This window comes from Colobus angolensis, unplaced genomic scaffold (genome assembly GCF_000951035.1).
Source record: "Colobus angolensis palliatus isolate OR3802 unplaced genomic scaffold, Cang.pa_1.0 Scaffold164, whole genome shotgun sequence".
NCBI lineage: Eukaryota > Metazoa > Chordata > Mammalia > Primates > Cercopithecidae > Colobus > Colobus angolensis.
The window spans coordinates 766,308-790,410 of NW_012114755.1; the positions used below are offsets into that span (position 1 = coordinate 766,308).

The following is a 24,103-nucleotide window of genomic DNA, read 5'->3' on the forward strand; positions in this document are numbered from 1 at the left end:
CCAGGATGGTCTCGATCTCCTGACCTCGTGATCCGCCCGTCTCGGCCTCCCAAAGTGCTGGGATTACAGGCTTGAGCCACCGTGCCCGGCCGAGGAGTTTCTTAAAGTTGGGGCTAGCTTTGAACTTTTAGTTTATTTGAATACCTACATCTCTGGTAATAATAATGACGAAAATTGCCGGGCGGGGTGGCTCACGCCTGTAATCCCAGCGCTTTGGGAGGCCGTGGCGGGCGGATCACCCAAGGTCAGCATTTCAAGACCAGCCTGGCCAACATGGTGAAACCCTGTCTCTACTTAAAATACAAAAATTAGCCTGGGGTGGTGGCAAGTGCGTGTAATCCCAGCTACTCAAGAGGCCTCAGGAGGCTGAGGTAGGATAATCACTTGAACCAGGAGGCGGAGGTGGCAGTGAGCTGAAATCATGCCACTGCACTTCAGCCTTGGTGACGGGTGAAACTCTGTCTCAAAAAAAAAAAAAGAAAAAGAAAAAACTTGACTAAAATTAAATGGTAGAATTAAAAAAGAGGAGTCCAGTATGTTTTTGCTTTCCTGTACCACTTCTGTTCAAGAGTATGCTATATTCAAGAATGGCTTTATTTACATTTTTCAAATGCATGTTTTTATTTAACTTAAATGCTTTATTGCATTTCAGGCAACAAGTGATCTGGAACACTATGACAAGACTCGACATGAAGAATTTAAAAAATATGAAATGATGAAGGAACATGAAAGGAGAGAATATTTAAAAACATTGAATGAAGAAAAGAGAAAAGAAGAAGAGTCTAAATTTGAAGAAATGAAGAAAAAGCATGAAAATCACCCTAAAGTTAATCATCCAGTAAGGACTGTGACTTTATGAAACCATTTTTAGATAAAGATACTTCTTTGTATCAGCGGAATTTTATCGTGTTATTAGTACTGAAATCTTGATTGTTATGCAGAGTTCCTCAAATTTATATTTTGAGTCTGTACAGATAGATTATATTTTGTTTTGAGCAATTTTTTTTTAAATTGGTTCACAGGGAAGCAAAGATCAACTAAAAGAGGTATGGGAAGAGACTGATGGATTGGATCCTAATGACTTTGACCCCAAGACATTTTTCAAATTACATGGTAACAATTTGATACAAATATTAATATTTATATCTGCTGTTTGAAAAAATATTTGCTTTCCTCTTAATTGATTTCTGCCAAGGTCTGCTATTGAGTTATCTAGTGAGAGTAAATGGTTAGAGTTCTTCTAGGGTAATATGATAGTCTTTATTGCTCACCTGCAGTATAAAATTTTAGATCAGTAGCTGTGTCTTTATACTGGCTTTTACTGTTGAGTCATATGAATTATTGCAAAGTTCTCTGTAAACTGAAAACTGTATACTGTGACTAGCTAGGTTATATCTGATAGGCTTTATACTATAATATTACATTTTACTTCTACTCTCAGAATATTGCTTTACTTTATATTTTTGGAAAAAAATGGTCAAGATATGCTTTCCTCACAAATGATTATGAGTTACAAATATAGCATATTTATCAGTTGAGCTGATCTAAATCTTCATGAAAAAGAAGAAATGCTTTTCTGCATTCTATTGATGCTTCACATCAGTACTTTTATAGACCTTTTATAAATCATTGTATTTTAATTATTTTCTAAGGTATTAAAATCTATTTTTGCATTTGTAACTTTTAAACTTTAGATGTTAATAGTGATGGATTCCTGGATGAACAAGAATTAGAAGCCCTATTTACTAAAGAGGTAAATGAGTTTATTAAGTATTCAATGTTCTTGTTCTCTTTCTTTTTTTCTTGTTACTTTCTTTCATGTTCATTTAAAATTTTTCTTTTTAGTTGGAGAAAGTATATGACCCTAAAAATGAAGAGGATGATATGGTAGAAATGGAAGAAGAAAGGCTTAGAATGAGGGAACATGTAATGAATGAGGTATGTAAAGTTTAAGATAATATATTATTTCTATATATTATTTAATTCTTGCAATAAATCTTACTTTAAGATGGAAAATATACAGAATTTATATTTAAATGGAGTTTGTGTGTTTTTGTTTTGTTTTGTTTTGACAGAGTCTTGCTCTGTTGCCCAGGCTGGAGTGCAGTGGTGCAAATCATGGCTCACTGCAGCCTCAACCTCCTGGGCTGAAGCAGTCCTACTGAATCCTACTGTCTCAGCCTCCTGAGACTGAGGAGGGACCACCAGCTGGAGCCACCATGCCTAGCTAATTTTTTTTTTTTTTTTGAGATGGAGTCTCACTCTGTCACCCACATTGGAGTGCAGTGGCATGATCTCGGCTCACTGCAACCTCCACCTCCCAGATTCAAGTGATTCTCCTGCCTCAGCTTCCTGAGTAGAAGGGATTACAGGCACCCACCACCACACCTGTTTTTTATTTTTATTTTTAGTAGAGACAGGATTTCCCCATGTTGGCCAGGCTGGTCTTGAACTTCTGACCTCAGGTGATCCATCCACCTTGGCCTCCCAAAATGCTGGGATTATAGATGGGATTACAGGTGTGAGCCACCAACCTTTTTTGTTTGTTTTTGAGACACAGTCTCACTCTTTCACCTAGGCTGGAGTGCAGTGGTGCTATCTTGGCTCACTGCAACCTCCGCCTCCCGGGTTCAAGTGATTCTCCTGCCTCAGCCTCCTGAGTAGCTGGGATTGCAGTCATGACTACCACACCTGGCTGATTTTTGTATTTTTAGTAGAGATGGGGTTTCACCATGTTTGCCAGGCTGGTCTTGAACTCCTGACCTCAAGTGATCCACCCACCTTGCCCTCCCAAAGTGCTGGCTGGGATTACAGGCATGAGCCCCTACACCAGGCCAAAATTTTTTTTTTTTTTTTTTTTTTTTAAGAGACGGTATGTCTTTTGCCATGTTGCCCAGGCTGCCAGCTAACTTTTTAATTTTTGGAGACACAAGGTCTTGCTATGTTGTCCAGGCTGAAGTTTGCATTTTTGATCCAGATTATTATACTAGATGCCTTTAGTATGAATAAAATAATTTGTAACTACTTTAAAATATTCTAAAAGATAAAGATGTTACTGCATATCAGGTATAAAACCTTTTTTTGGGAGCTGGGCATGATAGCTCATGCCTGTAATCCCAACACTTTGGGAGGCCATGGCAAGTGGATCACTTGAGGTCTAGAAGCTCGAGACCAGCCTGGCAAACATGGTGAAACCCTGTGTCTACTAAAAATACAAAGATTAGCCGGGTGTGGTGCTGTATACCTATAATCCCCGCTACTTGGGAGGCTGAAGCATGAGAATTGCTTGGACCCAGCAGGCAGAGTTTGTGGTGAGCCAAGATTACACCACTGTACTCTAGCCTGGGTGACACAGCAAGACTTCGTCTCAAAACCAAACCAAACCAAACCACACCACACCACACCACACCAAACCCTTTTTTCAGTACTGAAAAACAAAAACAAAAAACAACCTCTGGTTACTGCCTCATTTCTCTGTTTCTCTTCAAAGAGTTGTCTATTCTTCCTCTTCCTGTTAATTCTTCACCTTTCCTTTTCGTCTTGATCTGTGCTGTAGCCTCAATCATTCCATTTAAAAATCCTCCCATTGGATGACCTCTATCTTGTCAAGTCCAGTGGCCTCATCTTACTTGACCCCTTGGCAACATTTGATACAGTTGATGCCTCCCTCTTTCTTGAAATGGTTTCTTCACTTACTTTTGGGAAACCACATCTCCTCAATTTCTTCATACCCCACTCTCTCTTCTTTGCTGGCTTTTCTTCGTGTTTCCAAGTTCTGCATGTTGCATTGCCCTGGGCCCATCCCTTGGCTGTGTTCTTCTTTCTAGCTTCATTCTCTCCTTAGGTGGTAGTGTGGAGTCCCATGTCTCTATATATGCTCTATATTTGCATGTATGCTGGTGAGTTCAGTATTTTTATCTTCAGCTGTCTCCTTTCTCTGAGTTCCAGGGTTGTATCTGCTTGACAGTTCTCCTTGTGTTTAACTCACATCTTCTTCAAACCCAGATCTGTTCCTTCTTCAGCCTTTTTCATTTCAACAAATTAATCATAATTCATCTAGTTGCTCAGGCTAAGTCATCCTTAACTTCTTTCCTCATATCCTGCATTTCCTCTATACGTTCTATTTGATCTATCTTTCAAACAGATCCAGAATTTGACCACTTCCCCCCCCTTCCACTACTATTTAATACCAATCAAATCCAAGCAAGTCTCCTAACTGGCATCTCTGCTTCTGTTCCTTACCCCACTGCAGACACTTCTTCATAAGTAGGCAGAGTAAGCTCTTAAAAGCATAAATGAGGTCATGTGCTCTCTTGCATAGAAATACTTAAATGGCTTGCAATTTCCCTTGTAATACGATCCCAAATCCCTCCTATTTCCCAAAGATTCGTGACTTCATCCTTGCCTTGCTCTCTGTGACTCTCTCTCCTCTGGCCACACTGGCCTTCTGATGTTTACCTCTCATCAAGCTTGTTCCCATTTTAGAGCATTTGGACTTAATATTTCTTTTTTCTGGAATACTCCTTTTTATTTTTTTTATTTTTATTTTTTTTGAGACGGAGTCTCGCTCTGTCGCCCAGGCTGGAGTGCAGTGGCCGGATCTCAGCTCACTGCAAGCTCCGCCTCCCGGGTTCACGCCATTCTCCTGCCTCAGCCTCCCAAGTAGCTGGGACTACAGGCGCCCGCCACCTCGCCCGGCTAGTTTTTTGTATATTTTAGTAGAGACGGGGTTTCACCGTGTTAGCCAGGATGGTCTCGATCTCCTGACCTCGTGATCCGCCCGTCTCGGCCTCCCAAAGTGCTGGGATTACAGGCTTGAGCCACCGCGCCCGGCCCCCGGAATACTCCTTTTTAAATCATCACAAGGTCTTACTTCCACTGAGTCTGTGCTCAGATGTCCATGGTCCATCTAATGGCTACCCTCATTTAAATATTTGCCTTTCTCTGCAGTTCTTGCTCTGCCTCTCCTCCCTCTAAGCCAAAAACTCTGATATAGGCATCATATGCAGGGTAACTGAATCCCACTATTTTGCTTCAGTAACTTTCTTCTGAATTTTTGAGCTGTAAATGCTAAATTGGGATGTCTGTTGACTGCTGACATCCCAACTGTCAAGTGAATTTCTTTGACCATTATACAGTACACCTTTGTAAGGAAATTTGCCACAGGCTGTAACAGCTATGCAAGAGGATTTGGAGAGGTTGTCAGCTTTAGTTTTGATTTAAGTAATTGTGTTTTTTTAAGAAAAAGTGTTGGGAACATTTTAGTTTAACCTCCTTTACTCTTGGCTAAAACCGTCCTCTTTCTGGAATGGTTCTTTTTCTTACTGAAGAACTTGGCTTCAAGAGGGATTATACATCTTATGGTAAAGTAGGAAGATGATACCAGTCACTTAACCACTCAGATCAGCTGACTGAAACTTAGTGGTTTTGGGGGCATTAGGTATATAGATATCTCATATTTTCCAATTTGAATTATATAGAAGAGAAAGATATTTATTTTGTAATTCTAGTATAATGTTGAGTGCTCTGTTATTTTTTTTCCTCCAGTTTCTGTGGATGTTAGGTGAGTCCTAATTTCTGTATGTTTGTGTAGTGGCATCTATTACAAGACAGTTGATAGTGTCTAAATAATATGAGAATGATTTACTTTGTATTATGTATACATTTTCTTTTAATCAGGTTGATACTAACAAAGACAGATTGGTGACTCTGGAGGAGTTTTTGAAAGCCACAGAAAAAAAAGAATTCTTGGAGCCAGATAGCTGGGAGGTAATAGAACCTACTCTATATGAGATGTATGGTTCAACAACTTCTACGTCAGTCTATTGTACTTTTAACTTTTATTCCCCATTATGTTTGCATGTATAGTCTTACTATCTTGGGTTTTTTGTATAAATGTCACTATAAAATAATGAACTTGATTTCTTGGAAAGCTTGTAGCAATTTATTTCTTGTTTATAATCACACTGCATAAAATTAGAAGTCTTTTAAAAATTATACTTTTTTTCAAAGTATAAAATAGGATTCGTTATTGAAAATTAGAAATATAGACACATTGAAAGAATAAATTAGAATTCACCTATAATTTTACTGCTCAGAGGTAGATTCTCAAGTTATGCATTGTATTATGTTAATTTGGAATAGTATGCAGTTTGTATATATAGTATATTCACATATAGCATACAGTATGTAAATAAGGTATTGTCTCATTTTAAATTCACACATATACATATATTCATATTTATTTATTTATTTATTTTTTTGAGACAGAGTCTTGCTCTGTCATCTAGGCTGGAGTGCAGTGGCACTACTTCGGCTCACTGCAACCTCCGCCTCCCGGGTTCAAGCAGTTCTTTGCCTCAGCCTCCCAAGTAACTGGGATTACAGGTGCCTGCCACCATGCCTGGCTGATTTTCGTATTTTTAGTAGAGACGGGGTTTCACCATCTTGGCCAGGCTGATCTTGAACTCCTGACCTCATGATTCACCCGCCTCAGCCTCCCAAAGTGCTGGGATTACAGGTGTGAGTCACTGCACCAGGCTGGTAATATTTATGTATTTTTTAAAATGGCTTCATGCTGTATAAATGACTTTGTATGTTGATGAAATACTTTTTAAAAATTTAACAATATTTTGCAAACTTTTTAATATCATTCTTCAAAAACATGATTTTTAAAATGGCTACCTAACATGCAGTTATATCGCTGTAGCATAATTTATATATCCATTTCTCCAGATTTAGACATTTTGGGTAAATTCCAGTATTTTACTGTAATGACACTATGATGACTATCCATTTCTCTGCACATTTTTGGGCAATCTATAATGATTTCCCTGGGATTAACTCCCAGGAATAGAACTATTCTTAAGATTTATGAACAGTTTTTTAAATTTCTCAGTGTATCTTGGCAGATTGCTCCAGAAAAGTATATCAACTTGTAACACAGTCAACTGTGTTTAAATGAATGCACAGACAACTTGAAAAGAATAGTTGAGAGGCACCAACCAAAATGGATGGAAGAAAGAACATAGTCTTTTTCTACATAAAAACTGAAAAGGGCCGGGCGCGGTGGCTCAAGCCTGTAATCCCAGCACTTTGGGAGGCCGAGACGGGCGGATCACGAGGTCAGGAGATCGAGACCATCCTGGCTAACATGGTGAAACCCCGTCTCTACTAAAAAAAAAAAATACAAAAAACTAGCCGGGCGAGGTGGCGGGCGCCTGTAGTCCCAGCTACTCGGGAGACAGAGGCAGGAGAATGGCGTAAACCCGGGAGGCGGAGCTTGCAGTGAGCTGAGATCGGGCCACTGCGCTCCAGCCTGGGCGACAGAGCGAGACTCCGTCTCAACAAAAAAAAAAAAAAAAAAAAAAACTGAAAAGATTACTATTTAAATTAAAATTTTAATTGTCCAGAAAATTGTTTGAGAAAGGGTGAATAGCTGTTCTCGTTTACCCAAGACTAAGGAATTTCCAAGGATGTGGAACTTTTCATTGCTAAAACCAGACATTTTTGGACAAATTGGGACAGTTGGCCCTTTTAGTTTGACATCAGAAAAGTCAGCTTCTTTTTGTATTTTTTTTTGTCTAACGTTTGAAATGTTTCTAGACTTCCGTGAAGAAGAAGAATGCTAAAATTATTTGTATATACATTCCCTTTAGTGTGTCTGGTGTAGACTAGAAGATCAATAGATAATTACATACTTAACATTTTGACATAATTTCAGATTTACAAGAGTTGCAGGAATAGACAGGAAATCCCTGAATACATTTCAGCCAGATTTAACTATGTTTGCTTTATCTTTCTCTCTTTTCCCTCTTCTCTATTTTTAATCTCTGTGTGTGTGTATGTATAACATATAATTATGTTGTAATGTATGTACGTTTATATATGTATGTATATATATAAACATATGTATATATGTACATACATAGTTTTGAATTGCTCGAGAGTAAATTACACATCATGCCACTTTAACCTAAAATACTTGAGTGTTTATTTCTTGCAAACAAGGATTTACCTTATATAATTACAATAAAATTATCAATACTACACACATGGTACTTTTCTCCAATCTCTAGACTTAGTGAGATTTTGTCAATTTTCCCAACAATATCCTTTATAACAAAAGAAAATCCAAGATGATACATTGAATTCAGTTGTAATGTCTTTTTAGTCTCCTTCAATCTGAAACAGTTTTTCCAGAGGACAGACTACTATGTTGTACAGTGTCCCTTGATTACCACAGAAGAGATGCTCAGTGTATCCTATTAGAAAGCACATGTTGAGAATCCCCATAACTGATAATGGTAGCTTTGATCATTTTGTTAAGGTGGTGTCTACCAGATTTTTTGACGTAAAGTTTTACCTTTCGTATTTTAAAAAGTATCTTGTCTAGCCCACCATAGTGAGAGAATCAGAAGTCAGTTTTTGTTTTTTTATTTTATAAATACAGACTGGGTCTCACTATATTGCACAGGCTGGTCCCGAACTCCTGAGCTCAAGGAATCCTCCTGCCTCAGCCTCCCCAAAATGTGTGAACCACTGTGCCTGGAAAGAAGTCAGCCTTTTTTTTTTATTTTTATTTTTTTAATAATTTTAGGAAAAGTAAAGACAGGGTCTCGCTCTGTCACCCAGGCTGGAGTACAGTGGTGTGATCTCAGCTCACTGCAACCTCTGCCCCCACCCCCTTCAACCCACCCCCGCTCAAGTGATCCTCCCACCTCAGCCTCCTGAGTAGCTGAGACCACAGGCATGCACCACCATGCCTGGATCTTTTTTTTTTTTTTTTTGTATTTTTAATAGAGGCAGGATCTTGCCATGTTGCCCAGGCTGGTCTTGAACTCCTGAGCTCAAGCAATCTGCCCGCCTTGGCCTCCCAAAGTACTGGGATTACAGATGTGAGTACTGTGCCCAGACAGAAGTCAGCTTTAAAAAAAAAAAAAAATTCATTCAACATCATATCAAAAGTATTTTCACGTAATATTTGTAAACCTTGTTTTAAAAGCTATGGAGGTATATAAACATTTTTTCAGGGTTAGACATTTAGATTATTTCATTTTTTAATGCTATTTTAAAAAGAAAATGCTGCTACAAATACATTTTTGTATAAAACTTTTTATGTGATTAGTGTTGTTTTATAGGGTAGATTCTCAGTGTAGCATTACCAGGACCCAGGGAATATTTCTAAGGCTGTTTTTAAGGCTTGAACATCCTGATATACTGAAAGCAAGGAAGTCGCTAAAGAATGATACAGACATTTCTCAAAGACACAAAAGCCAGTTTGAAGAAACTCCCACTGGCCAAATCTGGGACAATTTGAACATGGAAATAATGATGATAAGGATTAGAACTTATTGAATAAAACAAGAAGACACGAGTCTACACTGATATAAGTAGAGGGATAGAGAAGGGCGAATTCTTCTGCAAAATTGCTTTTTGAAAGACTTACACCAATTTATAAATCCACCATTAAAAATATGTGCGCTCTGGCCGGGCGCGGTGGCTCAAGCCTGTAATCCCAGCACCTTGGGAGGCCGAGACGGGCGGATCATGAGGTCAGGAGATCGAGACCATCCTGGCTAACACGGTGAAACCCTGTCTCTACTAAAAATACAAAAAACTAGCCGGGCGAGGTAGCAGGCGCCTGTAGTCCCAGCTACTTGGGAGGCTGAGGCAGGAGAGTGGCATGAACCCGGCAGGCGGAGCTTGCAGTGAGCTGAGATCCGGCCACAGTACTCCAGCCCGGGCGACAGAGCGAGACTCCGCCTCAAAAAAAAAAAAAATATATATATATATATATGTGCACTCTTTAAACATATCAGAGCTGAGCATGGTGGTGCCCATCTGTAGGCCCAGCTACTTAGGAGGCAGGAGGACAGCTTGAGCCCAGGAGTTTGAGACCAGTCTGGGCAATGTAGTGAGACCCAGTCTCTAAAAATAAAAAAATTAAAAAAAATACTTTGAGAACATGTGAATGTATTATGATGTCCATTGATGATTCTAGCTAGAATTATTACTGTGATGGTAGACAAATGGAGATTTTCTAACCTGATCATCCCTTCTACATTTGTTAGTTGGCTTTCTACTGTAATGAAAAGCTATTCCTTCCCCTTGACCTTCTATTTATATTGGTGTAGACTTGTGGTTTCTTTTATTCATTAAGCTCTAATCTTTATCATCATTGTTTCCATACTCAAATTGTCCCAGACTCGGCCAGTGAGAGTTTCTTCAGACTGGCTTTTGTGTCCTTCTGACATGTCCAAATCATTCTTTGGGGACTTTCTTACTTGTAGTATATCAGGATGTTCAAGACTTACCTTATCCTTTCCCTGACCCAACCCAGAATCACCCATTTTTTCTGAGGAGCCCTGGTTCCTTTTAGTGGAGATCGATACTGCAGACCAAGATCTGGGCCCTGGATGTGCTCCTTGCTACTGAAGTGTCATCGCTTACAAGGTCTTGTCAGATGACAGAGCTGGGGAATTAAAAGAGTATGTATATAATATAGATGTGTATATGTACACACATACATGCACACATACATATACACACCTATATAATATTCATTTCTACATATCTATCAATATATATTAAAACTCATGAATTTACACTGATATCTCCAATTGCAATCCAACACCTCTGACTTCTTTTTTTTTCATTTTAATTTTTTAAAGTTCAGGAGTACGTGTGCAGGTTTATTATATAGTTTATATATATAAACTCGTGTCATGGGGTTTTGTTTTACAGATTATTTTATTACCCAGGTATTAAGCCCTCATACCCATTAGTTATTTTTCCTGATCCTCCTCCTCCTCCTGCCCTCCATCTTCCCATAGGCCCCAGTGTGTGTTGTTCCTCTCTATGTGTCCATGTGTTTATCATCATTTAGCTCCCACTTATAAGTGAGAACATGCAGTATTTGGTTTTCTGTTTCTGCATTAGTTTGCTAAAGATACCGGCCTCCAGGTTCATCCATGTTCCTACAGGGGATGTGATCTCATTCTTTTTTATGGCTCCATAGTATTCCATGGTGTATATGTACCACATTTCTTTATCTACTCATTTAGGTTGGGCATTTAGGTTGATTCTATGTCTTTGCTGTTGTAAAGAGTGCTGCAATGAACATACGTGCAACAACTTTGATTTCAACTTAGCATTCTATCTGTTGCCATATTTCATGCAAAACCTAACTCCCTTTTCCTTAAAAATATTTCATTTATTCACTCAATCCTAGAATGTACAAGAAGTTTCAAAATACTAATCCATGCCTCTGTTAAATAAGACTTTAAATTTTGTTTAGATTTTGTTGTTGTCGGGGCCAGTGCAGTAGCTCATGTCTGTAACATCTCAGCACTTTGTGAGGCCAAGGTGGGCGGATAACCTGATATAAGGAGTTTGACACCTGGCCAACATGATGAAACCCTGTCTCTATTAAAAATACAAAAATTAGCAGGGGGAGTGGTGGTACATTCCTGTAATCCCAGCTGCTCAGAAGGCTGAGGCAGGAGAATCACTTGAACCTGGGAGACGGAGGTTGCAGTGAGCCGAGATTGCACCCCAGCACTCCAGCCTGGATGACAGAGCAAGACTGTCTCAAAAAAAAAAAAGATTTTGTCGTTATTTTTAACTTGAAGGCATATTGTACAAATACTATGATCAAAAATTACTTGGGTTAGTTCATTTTTTTCCTCTCTGTTCCGTGGGTTATTTTATTCATTTAAAATAAAAGTACTATTTATTTACTTCTGTTTTTCTATTCAAGTTTTAGGATTTTCCTGTCTTGTTGATTTTAATTTTCTTATCTTGAGTATGTGAAACATTAAAACGTTTCCAAAAATTGAATCTATACAGAAAAGGTGTATTCAGACAAGTTTTTTCTTTTTTTTTAATAATTAAAATTTATTGTGTGTGCATACATAGTATGTGTATATATTTACGGGTTACTTAGATACTTTGGTAGAGGCATGCGATGTGTAATAATTACATAATGGAAAATTGGGTATCCATCCCCTCAAGTATTTATCCTTTGTGTTACAAGCAATCCAATTATACTCTTTTAGTTATTTTCAAATGTCCAATAAATTATTATTGACTGTAGTCCCCCTGTTGTACTATGAAACACTGGGTTTTATTCATTCTATTTGTTTTTGGTACCCATTAACTGTCGCTACCACTCCCCAACTCCACACCTTTCCCAGCCTCTGGTAACCATCCTTCTATTCTCTGTCTCCACGAGTTCAATTATTTTGATTTTTAGATCCCACAGATAAGTAGGAACATGTGATCTTTGTCTTTCTGTGCCTGGCTTATTTCACTTAATGTAATGACCTCCAGTTCCATCCATGGTGTTGCAAATGACAATCTCATTCTTTTTTTATGGCTGAAATAATACTCCATTGTATATAAGTACCACGTTTTCTTCATCCATTTATCTGTTGATGGATGCTTAGCTTGCTTCCAAATCTAAGCCATTGTGAACAGTACTGCAACAAACATGGAAACACAGATATCTCTTTGATATACCAATTTTCTTTATTTTGGGTTAAGATTGCATTAAGATTGCTGGGTCATATGTTAGCTCTATTTTTAATTTTTTGAGGAACTTCCACACTGTTCTCCATAGTGGTTGTATTAATTTACATTCCTACCAACAGTGTACAAGGGTTCCCTTTTTTCCACATCCTTGCCAGCATTTGTTATTGCCTGTCTTTTGGATAAAAGCCATTTTAACTGGGGTGAGATGGTATCTCATTGTAGTTTTGATTTGTGTTTCTCTGATGGTCAGTGATGCTGAGCACTTTTTCATATGCCTGTTTGCCATTTAATGTCTTCTTTTGAGATATGTCTACTCAAATCTTTTGCCCATTTTTGTCAGATTATTAGATAATTTCCTATAGAGTTGTTTGAACCCCTTATATGTTCTAGTTATTAATCCCTTATCAGATGCATAGTTTGCAAATATTTTCCCTCATTCTGTGGGTTATCCCTTCACTTTGTTGATTTTTTGCTTTGCTCTGCAGAAGCTTTTTTACTTGATGTGATCTAATTTGTCTATTTTTGCTTTGGTTGTCTGTGCTTATGGGTATTACTCAAGAATGTTTTGTCCAGATCAATGTTCTGGAGAGTTTCTTCAATTTTTTCTTGTAGTAGTTTGATAGTTTGAGGTCTTAGAGTTAAGTCTTTAATCCATTTGGATTTGATTTTTGTATAAGGCAAGATATAGGTATCAAATTTCATTCTTCTGCCTATGGATGTTCAGTTTTCCAGCACCATTTATTGAAGAGATTGTATTTTCTCCAATGTATGTTCTTGGCACCCTTTTCAAAAACGAGTTTACAGTAGGTATATAAGGTATGTGGGTTTGTTTCTGGGTTCTCTATTCTGTTCCATTGGGCCTGTATGTCTGTTTTTATGCCAGTACGATTGTGTTTTGGTGACTATAGTTCTGTAGGATAATTTGAAGTCGATGATGTGATTCCTTCAGTTTTGTTCTTTTTGCTTTGGTTAGTCTAGGTCTTTTGTAGTTTCACATAAATTTTAGGATTGTTTTATCTATTTCTGTGAAAAATGTCATTGGATATTTTGATATGAACTGCATTGAATTTGTAGATTGCTTTGGGTAGTATGGAGATTTTCACAACATAGTTTATTTCAATCTGTGAACATGGAATATCTTTCCATTTTTTCATATCCTCTTCAGTTTCTTTCATCTGTGTTTTATAGTTTTCATTATAGAGATTTTAACTTCTTTGGTTAATTCCTATGTATTTAATTTTATTTGTGGCTATTGTAAATGGGATTAATTTTTAAATTTCTTTTTTCAGATTGCTTTATTGTTGGCATATAGAAATGCTGCTGATTTTTGTATGTTGATTTTGTATCTGCAAATTTACTAAATTTATCAGTTCTAATAGTTTTTTTGTATGTGGAGTCTTTAGGTTTTTCCCAAATACAAGATCATACCATCTGCAAACAAGGATAGTTTGACTTCTTCCATTCCAGTTTGGATGCCCTTTATATCTTTTTCTTGTCTGATTGATCTAGCTAGGACTTCCAGTACTACATTGAATAACAGTGGTGATGGTGGACATCCTTGTTGTGTTCCCGATCTAAGAGGAAAGACTTTCAGTTTTTCTCATTCAGTATGATATTAGCTGTGGGTCTGTCGTATATGCCTTTTATTATATCAAGGTATGTTCGTTCTATACCCATTTTTTGAGGGTTTTTATCATGAAGGGATGTTGAATTTTTTCAAATGCTTTTTCAGCGTCAATTGAAACGATCATATGATTTTTGTTCTTCATTCTGTTGATATGATATATAATATTGATTTGTGTATGTTGACCCATCCTTGCATCACAGGGATAAATCCCAGTTGGCCATGATGTATGATCTTTTTAATGTATTGTTGAACTCAGTTTGCTATTATTTTGTTGAGTATTTTTGCATTAATATCCAGCAGAGCTATTGGCTTGTACTTTTCCTTTTTTGATGTGACTTTGTCTGGTTTTGATATCAGGGTAGTACGAGCCTTGTCAAATGAGTTTGGAAGTATTCCTTCCTCCTTTAGTTTTTGGAATAGTTTGAGTAGGGTTTGCATTAGTTTTTCTTTAAAGGTTTGGTAGAATTCAGTAGTGAAGCCATTGGATCCTGGGCATTTTTTTGCTGGGAGACTTTTTATTATGGCCTTGATCTCATTACTTGTTATTGGTCTATTCAAGTTTTGGATTTCTTCCGAGTTCAATCTTGGTAGTTTGTATGTGTCTAGGAATTTGTCCATTTCTTGTAGATTTTCCAATTTATTGGCATATAGTTGCTCATAGTAGCCATTAATGATCCATTGAATTTCTGCAGTACCAGTTGTAATGTCTCCTTTTTCATCTCTGATTTCCTTTATTTGGGTTTTCTCTCTTTGTCTCTTAGTATGGCTAAAAGTTTGTCAATTTTGTTTAACTTCAGAAAACCAACTTTTTGTTTCATTGATCTTTTATATTGTTTTATTCATTTCATATTCATTTATTTCTGCTCTGATCTTTATTTTTTTGTTTCTTCTAATTTTGGATTTAGTTTGCTCTTGCTTTTCTAGTTAAGATGCACTATTAGGTTATTTATTTGAGATTTTTCTTCTTTTTTTGATACAGACAGTTATAACTATAAATTTCCCTCTTAGTACTGCCTTTGGTATGTTGTTTCCATTATCATTTGTTTCAAGAAATGTTTCAATTTCCTCCTTAATTTTTTCATTGACCTACTGGTTATTCGGGAGCATACTGTTTCATTTCCATGTGTTTGTATAGTTTCCAAAATTCCTCTTATTATCGATTTGTAGTTTTATTCCATTGTGGTCAGAGAAGATGCTTAATATTATTTCTATTTTATGAATTTTTTTTTTTTTGAGACAAAGTCTTGTTCTGTTGCCCAGGCTAGAGTGCAGTGGCACTATGTCAGCTCACTGCAACCTTCACCTTCCAGGTTCAAGCAATTCTTGTGCGTCAGCCTCCCAAGTAGCTGGAATTACAGGCGCATGCCACCACACCCAGCTAATTTTTGTATTTTTAGTAGGAATGGGGTTTCACCATGTTGGCCAGCCTAGTCGTGAACTCCCAACCTCAAGTGATCCGCCCACCTTGGCTTCCCAAAGTGCTGGGATTACTGGCATGAGCCACCATGCTCAGCAGACTGTTTTAAGACTTGTTTTGTGACCTAGCATATTGTCTATTTGTCTATTTATTTATTTATTTTTGAGACAGAGCCTCAGTCTGTTGCCCAGGCCAGAGAGCAGTGGGGCGATCTTGGCTCACTGCAACCTCCACCTCCTGGGTTCAAGCGAGTCTCTTGTCTCAGCCGCCTGAGTAGCTGGGATTAAAGATGTGTGTCACAACGCTCGGCTAATTTTTGTATCTTTTTAGTAGAGATGGAGTTTACCATATTGGTCAGGCTGGTCTTGAACTCCTGACTTCAAGTGATCCACCCACTTCGGCCTTCCAAAGTGCTAGGATTACAGGTGTGAGCGACCGTGCCTGTCCCATATTGTCTATCTTTGAGAACGATCCATGTGCTAAGGAGAAAAATGTGTATGCTATAGCTGTTGGATGAAATGTTTGTTAAATATCTATTAGATCCATTTCATTTATAGTGTAGATTATGTCCAATGTCACTTTGTTGATTTTCTGTCTGGGAGTTCTATCTGATGCTGAAAGTGGGGTGTTGAAATCTTCAGCTGTTATTGCATTGAGGCCTGTCTTTGTCTTTAGGTCTAATAATATTTGCTTAATATATCTGGATGTTCTAGTGTTGGGTGCATATCTGTTTATAATCATTATATCTTCTTGCTCAATGGACCCATTTATCATTTTCTTTGTCTCTTCTTAGTTTTTGTCTTGACCTCTGTTTAGTCTGATGTAAGTGCTGCTCCTGCTACTCCTGCTGTTTTTTGGTTTCCATTGGCAGGGAATATCTGTTTCTATCTCTTTATTTTCAGTCTGTATGTCTTTATAGGTGAAGTGTGTTTCTTTTAGGCAACAGATCATTGGGTCTTGTTTTTTCATCTATTCAGACACTCTATGTCTTGATTGAAAAGTTTAGTTGATTTACTTTCGAAGTTGTTATTACTGGTAAGTAGGGACTTACTCCTGCCATTTCATTATTTTTCTGGTTGTTTTGCTGTCTTCTTTTTCCTCCTTCCTGTCTTCCTTTCCGTGAAGCTGATTTTCTCTGGTGGCATGCTCTAATTTCTTGCTTTTTTTGTATGTGTATCAATTGTATGTTTTTAGATTTGAGATTACCATGAGGCCTGCAAATAATATTTTATAACCCATTATTTTAAATTGATGACAACACTGATTGCATAAACAACCATACAAAAAGAAAATAAATACTTTACACTTTCACTTCATCCCCCTGCTTTTTAACTTTTCGTTGTTACTTTTTTTTTTTTGAAACAGAGTTTTGCTCTTGTTGCCCAGGCTGGAGTGCAATGGCGAGACCTCAGCTCATCACAACCTCTGTCCCCTGGGTTCAAGCGATTCTCATGCCTCAGCCTCCCAAGTAGCTGAGATTACAGGCATATACCACCATGCCCAGCTAATTTTGTATTTATAGTAGAGACAGGATTTCTCCATGTTGGTCAGGCTGGTCTCAAACTCCCAACCTCAGGTGATCTGCCCACCTCAGCCTCCCAAAGTGCTGGGATTACAGGCATAAGCCACTGCGCCTGGCCTCATTGTTACTTTGTTTTTTTTGTTGTTGTTGTTGAGAGGGAGTTTTGCTCTAGTTACCCAGACTGGAGTGTAATGGCACAATCTCAGCCCACCACAACCTCTGCCTCCTGGGTTCAAGTGATTCTCCTGCCTCAGCCTCCCGAGTAGCTGGGATTACAGGCATGTGCCACCATGCCCGGCTAATTTTTTGTATTTTTAATAGAGATGGGGTTTCTCCATGTTGGTCAGGCTGATCTCGAACTCCCAACCTCAAGTGATCTGCCTGCCTCGGCCTCCCAAAGTGCTGGGATTACAGGCCTGAGCCACTGCTCCTGACCGTACTTTTTATATCTTATTTTATTGCCTGTCTTGAAAAGTTGTAGTTATTATTTTATTTATTTTTAGTTATTTTTGATTGGTTCCTTGTTTGGCCTTTCTACTTAAGTCAAGAGACGTTTATATACAGCAATTACAGTGTGATATTATTCTATGTTTTTCTGTGTGCTTACTGTTACCAGTGAGTTTTGTACCTTCAGATGATTTTTTTGTTCTCATTAACATCCTTTTCTTTCAGATTGAAGAATTACCTTTCACATTTCTTATAGGACAGGTCTGGTGTTGATGCAGTCCCTCAGTTTTTGTTTATCTGAGAAGGTCTTTATTTCTCCTTCATGCTTAAAGGATATTTTCAGTGAATATACTATTCTAGGGTAAAAAAAATTTTTTTCCTGTCAATGCTGCAAATATTTCATACCAGTCTCTCTTGGCCTGTAAGGTTTCCACTGAAAAATCTGCCACCTGAGACAGAGTCTTGTTCTCTTACCCCGGCTGGAATGCAGTGGTGTGATCTTGGCTCACTGCAACTTCTGCCTCTCAGGTTCAAGTGATTCTTGTGGTTTAGGCTCCCGAGCAGCTGGAATTACAGCTGTGTGCCACATCTGGCTAATTTTTATGTTTTTAGGTGAGATGAGGTTTTTCCATGTTGGCCAGATTGGTCTTGAAATCCTGGTCTCAAGTGATCTGCCCACCTCTGCCTCCCAAAGTGCTAAGATTACAGGTGCGAGCCACTACGCCTGGCCAGGATCCTTTCTTTGTACTTGACCTTTGGTAGTTTGATCATTAAATGCCTTGAGGTAGTCTGACGTGAGTTAAATCTGCTTGGTGTTCTATAACCTTTTTGCACTTGAATGTTGAAATATTTCTGATAGTATTCCTTTGAATAAACTGTCTACCCTTGTCTCTTTTTCTGTCTCCTCTTTAAGGCCAATAAAACTCCCATATTTGCCCTTTTGAGGCTATTTTCTAGATCTTGCAAGCATGCTTTCATTGTTTTTCATTCTCTTTCCTTTGCGTCCTCTGTATTTTCAAATAACCTGTCTTCAAGCTCAGTAATTCTTTCTTCTGCTTGATCAGTTCTGCTATTAAGAGACTCTGATGCATTCATCAGCATGTCCATTCCATTTTTTAGCTCTAGAATTTCTGCTTGATTCTTTCTAATTATTTTGATCTCTTTGTTGAATTTATCTGATAGAATTCTGAATTCCTTCTCTGTGTTATCTTGAATTTCTTTGACTTTCCTCAATACAGCTATTTTGAATTCTGTATCTGAAAGGTCATATATCTCTGGTTCTCCAGGATTGGAACCTGGTACCTTATTTAATTCATTTGGTTAGGTCATGTTTTCCTGGGTGGTGGTGATGTGTGTAGATGTTTGTTGGTGTCGGAGCATTGAAGAGTTAGATAGTTATTGTGATCTTCATATTCTGGGCTTGTTTGTGCATATCCTTCTTCGGAAAGCTTTCCAGGTATTCCACGGGACTTGGGCCCAAAGTCCAGTAATTCTGTGATTTTTGCAGACTCTTAAAAGTACCACCTTGGTGGTCTTGGATAAGATCCGGAAGAATTCTCTAGATTACCAGGCAGAGACTCTTGTTCTTTTCCCTTACTGTCTTCCAAACAAATGGTCTCTCTCTGTGTGCTGAGCCACCTGGAACTGGAGGTGTGGTGATGCAAGTACCCTTATGGGCATCACCATGGAACTGTGCTGGGTCAGGCCTGAAGCCAACATAGCACTGGGCCTTGACCAAGGCCCTTTCCTTCATGGTGGCAAGTTCCCCCAGATCCTGAGTGTGTCCAGAGATGCTGTCTGGAAGCCAGGAAATGGAGTAAAAAACCCTGGCAATTTACCTGATGTTCTATTTTACTGTGGCTAAGCTGGCATTCAAACCACAGTACAAAAGCCTTCCTGCTCCTCACTCCTCTTTCTCCAGGCAGAGGACGCTGTGTGACCATTACCACCACCACCTCTGGTCCACACGGGGTTCTGCCAGCCACTGCTGATATTTACTGAAAGCCCGAGGGCTTTTCTGTCACCTTGCAGTAAATGCTGCCAGGCCTTTACCCTTCAGGGAAGTGGGCTTCCCTCTGGCCCAAGGTGAGTCCAGAAATGCTGTCCAAGAGCCAAGGCCTGGACTTGGGGACCCCAAAAGCCTGCTTGTTGCTCTACCCCATTGTGGCCAAACTGGTACCTAGGGTGCAAGACAAAAATCGCCTTTACTTTCCCTCTGCTTTCCTCAAACAGGGGTCTCTCACCATAGCCACTACAGCTGGGAATCTGCTGGGTCACCCCAAAGCCAGCACGTCTCAGAGTCCAAGACACAGAGCATACTCCCTGGGTCTTGCCGCTGGTTATTCAGGGCCCAAGGGCTCTTTACTCAGCAAGTGATGAAGCCTGCCAGGACTGCTCCCTTAAGGCAGCAGTTTTCCTTTTGGGCCAGGGTATGTCTATAAATGTCACCTGGGAGTTAGGGCCTGGAATCAGGACCTCACAATTCTGCCTGGTGCCCTATCCTACCATGGCTTAGCTGGTATCCAAGATGTAAAACAAAGCCCTCTTTACTTTTTCCTCTCCTTTCCTCAAGAAAGGAATCACTTTCATAGCCGCAAGCTGTACTGCCTGAGGTTGGGGGAGGGGTAGCACAAGCATCCCCTTAGCCTCACCAGCTGGTATCTCCCCTGGTTACCTGCTACCCTAGTTCACTGTCTCTCAGCCCAGCCTAGCACTAGGAGTTGCCTAGGAATTATAGTCCTTCTTTCCTAGACTGCCTTTCAAGTTTACCTAGGGCCCCAGAACACTTCAGCCTGCATGGTGAGGCTTGCCAGGAAATTCAGTACCCACTGCTGGCATGGGCGATTCTCCTCTGGCTAGGGCTGGTTCAAATGCTCCTATGCATGGACACTGGTGGAGCCCAGCACACCTTTATTCTCTGCTGTGACAGGGTAGCACAAAGTTCAATGTAAAGTCCCCCAGTTGCTATGCTCCCTGCCCAGAGGGCACAGACTCTCTGCTGCAGGTCTGCTGCGAGGGGGTGGGGGAGAGGTGGCATAGGTGATTCAAGACTGTCTCTTTGGCCCTTCTCAATGTCTTTGTAGGTGATATGAAGTTGAAACCAGGTACTGTGAGTGCTCATCTGATGTTTGTTTCTTGTGCTTTTCTGTGTGCAGACAGCTGTTAAAATTTGGTGTTTCAGTGAGGATTGGGGGGGAATGATAAATTTTATTTCTCTTCCCACATTCTCTTTGTCTCTTTTATCCAGTTCTCACTCTTTGCCTTTAGTCGTCAATCCCAGAAGAGAATCTCTGAGTTTCCCTTCCTGTTTTTCCTTTTGTTCAAATGAGTACATAAATATATATTACTTATTTCCCCTTCCTTCTTACCCCAAAGGCATAATCCTATAGATACTCTTTTATACTTTGCTAACCATAGAATTGTAAAGCTAAATCAGACTTTATTGTTGTAGTTTTGAGATTATTCTTTCCTCATTTTTTTTCTTTTAGACATTAGATCAGCAACAGTTCTTCACAGAGGAAGAACTAAAAGAATATGAAAATATTATTGCTTTACAAGAAAATGAACTTAAGAAGAAGGCAGATGAGCTTCAGAAACAAAAAGAAGAGCTACAACGTCAGCATGATCAACTGGAGGCCCAGAAGCTGGAATATCATCAGGTGGCATTTTGTCAAAAGATTATGGCATTAAAAAAGATTTTAGGTTCTTTGTTAAAAGCCTGTGTTTCTGTAACATATTTCATTGTATTATAGTACACTGCTATTGCTATAGTATTTTAAATTTTAATACTTTAAAACTGTTTTGTGGAATATTAATCTAAATTTTATTTTATATTACTTTATTTTATTTTGAGACAGCCTGTCTCCCAGGCTGGAGTACAGCACTGTGATCATAGCTCACTGCAGCCTCAAGCTCCTGGGCTTAAGTGATCCTCCCACGTCAGCCTCCCCACTAGCTAGGACTACAGGTGTATGCCAGTGTTCCTGGCTAATGTTAATATATGTTGTAGAGACCAGGTCTCACTATGTTGCCGAGGCTGGTCTCGAACTCCTGGCCTCAAGTGATCCTCCCACCTTGGCCTCTGAAATTGTTGGGACTATAGGCGTGAGCCACTGCACCTGGTCAAATCTAAATCTTATCGTTTGAATATCTTTGTTTTAGAAAACAATTTTCAGTTACTTTGTTATGCTTTGTCAAAGGTCACACATATGATAGAAAATCAAGTCATACTTTTAACTTTCATTTTCCATTCACCAGGTCATACAGCAGATGGAACAAAAAAAATTACAACAAGGAATTCCTCCATCAGGGCCAGCTGGAGAATTGAAGTTTGAGCCACGTATGTAATTTTGTTTGATTATTTATTTAGGAAAATAAATTATTGTATCAATTGAAGTCCACATTTATTACAAATATAATTTCAAGTCATTAAGATGGTATGTTATTTTTTGTGTGTTTTTTCTAGTATTAGAGCAATTTAGATTACAGAAAAATGAAAATGCCTCCAAAAGTTTTATGTAGCAGCAAATTTTAAGTGCTGTATCATTTGTATAATTTGATAACCATATTTATGGTAAAATGATTTATTTCAACATTATTTGTAATTCTTTCTAATTTTATTAATCTTACCAGAGAACATGTTTTTAAAAATTGTAATCTGTGATTAGCTAAGCATATTTTTTAAAACAAGTATATTTGTATATGAAAGAACATTCAGAATAAAGGAAGATGCTTTTAAAATAAGAACTTTTTTTTTTTTCCAACAGACATTTAAAGTCTGAAGTCCACCAGAGCTCGGAAGAAAGCTGTTAACTCAACATCCATTTCATCTTTTTAGCTCCCTTCCTTTTTCTCTGCTCAATAAATATTTTAAAAGCATATTTGAAATAAAGGAAGATACTTTTTAAATGAAAACACTTTTTTGGGGACACAGATATTAAAGGATTGAAGTCTACCAGAACCAGGAAGAAAACAAACTCACTGTCTGCTCTCTGCTCTCACATTCACACGTCTCTTCTATTTTTTTTTTCTTCTCCTTTAGTGATTTAATTAAGTGGCTTTATGCCATAATTTAGTGAAACTATTAGGAGCTATTTAAGTGAGAAAACTCTGCCTCTTGCTTTTAAATTAGATTGCTCTCACTCATAAACGTAGATATTCTTTTATGGGTGCTTATCATTCTTTCTTTCAATAAATATTTCTTTGATATTAACAATTCTGAAAAGGCCATAGTATTTCCCTGTGTTTCCTGGTAACTTTTTTCTACTTTTGGCAACCTCAACTGCTAGACATTCTTCACCTGAATCGTTTTTGCTACCATTTCAGGTCATTTTTCATTCTTTTTTATTTTGCTCTATACTTTATCATTTAAGATTAGGTTCTGTTACAGAAAAACCAAAGATAACAGTGGTTTAAACTAAATAGGAGTTTTTTTCTTACATAAAAGAAGTCTAGAAGTAGGTGGTGTCCAGGTTCCTATCTTTCTTCTCGGCTATCCTCAGTGCATGATTTTTATCCTCAGGTTACCTCACTCTTACTGTTCAAGTTTGCTCCTGGAGGCAGTGGGGAAGGCAAGAAACTAGACTTTCCCTGCTTGAGTCAGCTTCCCTGAGGCCATTTTCCAGAACCAGCCGCACCTGAACTTATGTCACACTGATGGCCACACCTAGCTGCTAGGGAGGCTGAGAAGTCCATGTGGCAATGTGACCAGCTAAAAGTTGGATTATTTTACTAAGGAAGAAGGGAAGAGGGAATGTTTTGTAGGCAACTTTCAATTTGAACCTCAGCCACCCTTGTTGGCTACCTAAATTTCTGTGTACCGTCTTCTTCCAAGATAGAAAACACTCACCCCTCTCTCCCTGAAGAGAAACCACCAGAAATCCAGCCCATTATTGCATATTAGATGAAAGACCATGCTATCTGGAGACAGCCCCCTCCGTCATGTTAGGGAGTGGCTCCTTGTGTTCTGGCCACCTACAAACTGAAAGACAAGTTTTCTGCCCCAAGAGTGCCAGATGCATAATGCAAAGATGCAGGAAAACTCACTTTGAAGCTTTTTAGAAACAGGGTCTTACTGTGTTGTCTGGTCTATAGTACAGTGGTGCGATCATAGCTTACTGCAGCCTTGAACTCCTGGGCTCAAGTGATCCTTCCACCTCAGTCTCCCTAGTAGCTAGGACTACAGGCACACGCCACGAACACCTGGCTAAACATTTTTTTTGTAGAGATGAAGTATTGCTATGTTGCTCAGGCTGGTCTTAAACTCCTGGTCTCAAGCAATCTTCTCCCCTCAGCCTCCCAAAGCACTGGGATCACTTGGTGTGAGCCACCATGCCCAGGACCCCTAAAATTGATCTTTCAGAAAAGGGGAGAATTAGAAATATAGTGGCCACTGATCCATAGCAATTGGAAAGTACTGCTTGGCAAAAATAATTAAATCTCTCTGCTATAGTTCATGAATATATTCCTTGGTTTGCCCATCAGGCAACCCCTCATTCACTTTCTGAGAGGAATTCCTTTATCTAATGTCCTCAGGGGGCCTTGGTTTTGCTTTCTG

The 24,103-nt window shown here is 38.8% G+C and overlaps 1 protein-coding gene across 1 annotated transcript; it reads left to right on the top strand.

Moving 5' to 3' along the window:
* The first annotated feature begins 649 nt into the window (after positions 1 to 649).
* On the top strand, positions 650 to 22,455 carry NUCB2 (nucleobindin 2). The gene is made up of 8 exons (XM_011937433.1): positions 650 to 838; positions 1,023 to 1,113; positions 1,695 to 1,753; positions 1,846 to 1,938; positions 5,680 to 5,769; positions 21,036 to 21,206; positions 21,805 to 21,886; positions 22,314 to 22,455. The coding sequence occupies exons 1-8, from the start codon at positions 713 to 715 to the stop codon at positions 22,319 to 22,321; spliced, it is 720 nt and encodes a 239-aa protein (XP_011792823.1). The 5' UTR covers positions 650 to 712; the 3' UTR covers positions 22,322 to 22,455.
* Positions 22,456 to 24,103: the final 1,648 nt, after the last annotated feature.